At 41.9% G+C, this 5,705-nt stretch overlaps 1 protein-coding gene across 1 annotated transcript in view; it reads right to left on the bottom strand.

The window, feature by feature from the left end:
• Positions 1-5,091: 5,091 nt before the first annotated feature.
• Positions 5,092-5,705, bottom strand: part of LOC308292153 (solute carrier family 45 member 4-like) — a gene marked incomplete at both ends in the record, with an annotated part of 43,789 nt that continues 43,175 nt past the window's right edge. Inside the window, one exon of the mRNA XM_080734420.1 lies at positions 5,092-5,293. Within this exon, the coding sequence (XP_080590546.1) occupies positions 5,092-5,293 (202 nt within the window). The remainder of the gene's footprint in view (positions 5,294-5,705) is intronic.

Raw genomic sequence — 5,705 nt, forward strand, 5'->3', positions numbered from 1 at the left:
CAAAGTTAAAGATTGAATTAAAAAAGGAGACAAGAGTCAGTTTGTTTCTGAGGAGATCTTTAAAGGTGCGTTCCTTACAGTGTTTATCCAGAGTCCTACATATATGAAGGCTCAAGCATATTTACACAACGTATAGATATATACAGTCCTTATATAGAAAAACAAAACTACTAACAAAAATAATCAGCTTCTTATAGCAGCAAAAAAGAAGTAACTAAAAAGAAAAATATATTTACAACGTTTTTCTCTCTCTCAGATGACAAGGCATATAATATAGTACACAGCACAAGCTTCATCTTCCCATTCTTAAGTATTCTTAATCTCTGAAGATATATATGGGCAACTGTTGCAATCATGCTCAACACACAGGCAGTCTGCTAAACACAGAGTCAGAGGTACACAGAGTTTGGTCTGGTTTGTCGACTTGTAACAGTGTCTACTGTAAAATCACCACGATGACGTGGTTAAAAATTCAGAAAATCGTTAGTTACAGCCAATGAGCAGGATCCCGGAGCTTAACATGGCTGCCTTAATGAAAGGTGCAATGGCCAAACTCGGTCTACCTGCATCTTCTGTCAAAGTAAAAGAACAGCGACTAGAGAAGACATCTTCAAATGAATTAGAACAATTAAATGGAGACAGAAAGGAAAACAACCTGTCGATCACCTCCGGTATTTCAGCCAAAGATTTAAGTGTAAACCTGATGATTGTGAGGGAACACGGAACGAGAATCAAACTGAGATGAGATGTTAACACGCTTTCCATTCGCTTCATGTGCACTTGTGAAAACGCGCACGCACACACACACACACACACACACACACACACACACACACACACACACACACACACACACACACACACACACACACACACACACACACACACACACACACACACACACACACACACACACACACACACACACACACACACACACACACACACAGCTATTCTTTCTGTAACATATCTCCTGTTAACAATAACAGCAAAATAGAATCTAAGGTTTTCAATATATTCTTCTTTTAAATAAAGTGAATGAAAGTGTCCTTTTTAAACAAGAAAGCTCAAAAAATAAATATCCACAGTTTGGATGTTTTTTTTTTTCTTCTTTTTGCAAGACGATTAAATGTTTTTTTTTCTCTCACTCTCTCTCTCTCTTTTTAAAACATATGTGCAAGTTCTGTGCAATGTTAGACCCCTCTGTCTTGTGGAACAAAAACAAAACAATTTCAGCTGAAATCATTTTACATTCATTGATTTTACCCTTAAGTCACCTGATGGAATAATAAAACATAAAAACAAAATCTCAATCAATCCCCCACCAGGCAGAGAGAGAGAGGCCACACTACCGTGACATTCCAGAGTTCTACAGTGAGCGGCTCAGGACATTAAGGAAAAACCCCATTACCACACACTTCCCATTGGATTTATACCCAAACACCCGAGTTGCACTTCCAAGTTTCAAGGCCTGGTGTTTCTCCTCTACGCTTTTAAAAACATCACCTCAAGTTAAACACATGTGTGAGAATAGTGAGGGACCACATGCAATTTCAATGGAACATGGTGTGATGCCCGACTAATATTTTAGTTGTGTGCGGGTGTCGCCCAATGCTGCAAGCTCACAATGTGCCGTGGTGCGACACGTTGTGAGCTTGTAGATTGTGGTATGCCACACCCATGTTCACCTTGGTACAAATCAACCCTAATAGTGACACGTTACATTGTCACGCTGCTAGTAAGACATCTTCACTGTGTATGCCGTATTGGACTGTAACAACAGCTATGTAATAGTCCCAAACTAAACTCACAGATCCACTTAAAATGACCTTTCAAAATGTGCCTTTCAAAAATCACCAAAACCCAGCACAATGCTTCAGGTTAAACAGTACATTTCTTTTTTTTTTTTATACATCGTGTTCAAACAAGAGAACAAGAACATCCAGCCATGCATGCATTAGAAAAGAAGGGTACCCCCTGACCTAAGACAATATAAGAAAGAACAAGGTAATGACTTGCACAGGGTCAAACATCATGCCAAACTCTGTACTGCAATTCACATTCATACTTAAACTGAAGTTGTGCGTGGTCATTTGCTGACTGTATGAGCTGAGCAATGAGTATGTCATTAAACCCATCTGTACTTTAAATATGCACCAATGTGTCATCTTTTTATCATTCCTGTTCTCCCTTTCTTTGTCTTAAGTGTCATAGCCAGAGTGGGGGTCAATTTTCTGTTTCTCTTGTGTATACAGACACGCATGTAGCAATGGAACCAGTCAAACAGTTCTGAAAGGGCTAAACCCTAAACCACATATATCTACTTGTGAGAATTCACAAGTTCACTTTTGACACAAAACAACCAGTATGCTAATTCTCTCCAAAAACCCAAACAAAAAAAGTTTCCCCTTCATTTTTTTTAAATGAACTGCCATTGATTAGTAAAAGAAAATTGCCATACACATGTTTCAATTAGCATTTTGCAACTGATTGAACTGAAAGGAAAACTAAACCCAAGAAAATGTGCTACTCTAGGCAGACATAATAGCTAGCATTACTTGCCAGCAGCTCTGAAAATAACTAACCCGCCAACCCAAAGTGATTAAGAATTGTCAAAACATAAATACACACCCCTCCCCCCACCCCAATATTATTGCAATGATTGATCTGAATTGTCAGAAAACAAAAGGAAAGAAAACCCTAACATGTAACCTTGATGCTTTCATCTGCCATTCAAACTTCAAGTTTGGTTTTGCCCAGCATCGTAGTGAAACATTCTAAGAAAAAACATTTTTTTAAGATTTCAGCTTATTACTTATGGTATACACTCAATAACTCAATAGTTAGTTATAGTAGTAAAAAAAAAAAAAAAAATTGTATGGATTTCCCGTTGAGGGTTTTGTTATACATTTTCTCGCCTGTAAGCAGTGGTGTAGTCCTCTGTATGCAGCTATCCAGAGTATATCTAATGATTTTACATGCTGCAAATGACGATGGAAAGGTCTACCCACCTCTCCAAACGTACGCTACCTGCTGATTCGTACATCACAAATCACAATGACCACGGCCTATCCTTTACGTTCGTTCACCTGATGCCTTTTTGGTGAAACCATCTTGCATCCCTGCTGTTAGGCATTTGGTTCAATTGCTGTTACGGATGCAAAATGATGCAACCAGAAGTGGAATAACCAATAACCAGGGAGGACGATTAAAGAAAGAGTATAATGGAAAAGGAAAGGCGTCTTGTAGCATTTTGGAATTATGGCAGTGCACAAGCTGTTACTCTATTGTAAATCTGTTATAAATCAGTCCGTTTGTCAGGTCATAGTTTTGGTTTAACTCTTAATTTCTGGTTGTGTAATTTTGCCATAGTTGCACATATTTCCTTTCCTCTGCCTTTCTCTTTCTTCACCCCTCTTCGCCTTTAATAAAGGCAGGCTAACATCCAAGCAGCTGTCTCAAAGTGATCCCCTCTGCAGCACGTGCACATCCTTGCTTCTGCTTTCTTCTGATTGTTTAAACGGATCATGACCACAGAGTGATCCAGTGAGTGTCAGGTAACCCTGTCCATCTTGTTCCCTGTGCTGGAGTACAAATGTAATACTGACAATTGGGATTTTACAACATTTTTTGAAGTGACACTCCCGGGATATGCTGAGAAATACACTTTACAGCAGGGTGTCCTTTAAAGGACATTAGAACAGAAACCAAACTGAGTCGATGGGGTCTCTACCCTGGAATGCAGGGTCAGTTAAACCCTAGCATTTTGTCTAGTCTAACAAAGCGTTCCTGGTGGTTCTTGAAATTAAGAAACATTTGGGAGCCACTGGTCTAGTCTATTTGGGGACTCCCATTACGTGAATTCTGTCTCATTCAACAACCCAGGTTCATCAAATATAGAGCAGCACTCTTATCTAAAGGGTACCTCAAAGACACAGCCGTCTAAATCCCCTTACTGACCCAGGTTCACGCATTCAGCGAACCCAAGAAACCCCAGACCCATGTTGGGTTCCGCTTTGCAGCTAGCAAGAAACGCTGCCTTATAAAGGTCTCTATTAGTCTTAAAGCTACAGCCGCAGAGTACTGTAAAAGTCCACAAAACAGAGCGTGTTTGGCCCTGAACGCTAGGCTTCATTTGGTGAACACAGTGCCTCGGCAGGAGACACCCAGTCAGCAGACGCACACTCTCATCCATCGACTTCACCATCCATGAACGAGGACTCGATCCATGCAGTCAGTTGAGGAAGAACTTTTTTCAGCATTATTAGATGATTGCAACTTTGAGGAATAAATGTTCATTATTCAGGTTTTCACCAACTTACGTCGACTCTGATGATAATGAGGAAGGAAGGAGGTGTGTGTGAGTGCGTACGTGTGTGTGTGTGTGTGTGTGTGTGTGTGTGTGTGTGTGTGTGTGTGTGTGTGTGTGTGTGTGTGTGTGTGTGTGCGTGCGTGCGTGCGTGCGTGCGTGTGTGTGTCGGTCAGTGCCCTGAAGTTTCCTGTCCAGGCGGCTGCTCAATAGCACCTCCTACAGGCCCTGAGAGAGAGCGAGAGAGAGAGAAGGCAGTTCCTCTCCCCAATATATCCTCCTTTCCAACAAGTTGTATAAATTATTGAGGTCTGAACCAATCAGGCAATCATGTTGGTCCTTCAGAACACTTAAGAGTTATTCACTTCAACCCAACATCACTCGCCCACGATGCAATTTCTAGTTCCTGTGGGCCCAGAAACACGTGTGGGCCACACCATACTCGACTAGTAGATACCGGAATGGACCAGCTGATACAGGACTGGACCCGCAGATACCAGACTAGACCAGTACACCAGCATTTGGCAGCACCAGTACCAACATCAACCAACCCTCCTCTCTCTCGTCTGTGTCTGTCTGTCTTTTAGGAAACTCATTTTCCCAGCATTCAGTCATCATTGTGGACTGTAAGAGCAAAGGGGGGTGGGGGTGGGGGGGCAAGGGGGTGAGTGAAGCAGCATCTTTGAGCTCTGGCATTCATCGTGCGATGATGTGAACAGTGACGTAATCCGTTGTCGGTGGTGACCCGTCATCTCCTGTTCGGGCCAGTCTGGCCAAAGCGTTCACAGAGTGGACTCGTTCTCCATGTGACAGCTGGCGGTCATGGTGGTGGTGGTGGTGGTGGCGGTGGTGGCCTTGCCGTTCTTGTTGAGTTTCAGGAAGGTTGGTTTCTCTGCGACCACGGGAACAGACGCTCCGTTGCCGTTGGCGTGCTCCGGCGCCGTCAAGGCCCGCTTCTCCGGCGCTTTGGCCGACTCGCCCTCCCTGGTCAATCACGATTACAAGAGATTATTAATTTTTTTTACTTAAGTAATCCGTTCAGATCCTGAGCCATGACTATTTCATGCCCAAAAGCTTTGTGCTTACGTAACTTATAATTTCATAACTCCTCCTGTACCCACCAAGTGCCCCGTGAGGCTGATTTACTGCTAAGCCCAGAAAATTAACACTCCCCTTCCCTCGATGACCACACATAAAGCTAGATAGCATTTTTAGGTATTAGATACGTTTTTTTACTGATTAATAATAATAAATAATAATAAAAATGTATTTGTATAGCACCTTTCATAACATGAAATGCAGCTCAAAGCGATTTACAGAGCAGAAAATGAAGCACAAGTGCTTAACAGAAAAAAAATACACGTGATTACAATAAAGCAGAGAAAAATAAAAACAT

Source organism: Nannobrachium achirus (assembly GCF_963921795.1).
Source record: "Nannobrachium achirus genome assembly, chromosome: 10".
NCBI classification, from domain to species: Eukaryota; Metazoa; Chordata; class Actinopteri; order Myctophiformes; family Myctophidae; genus Nannobrachium; species Nannobrachium achirus.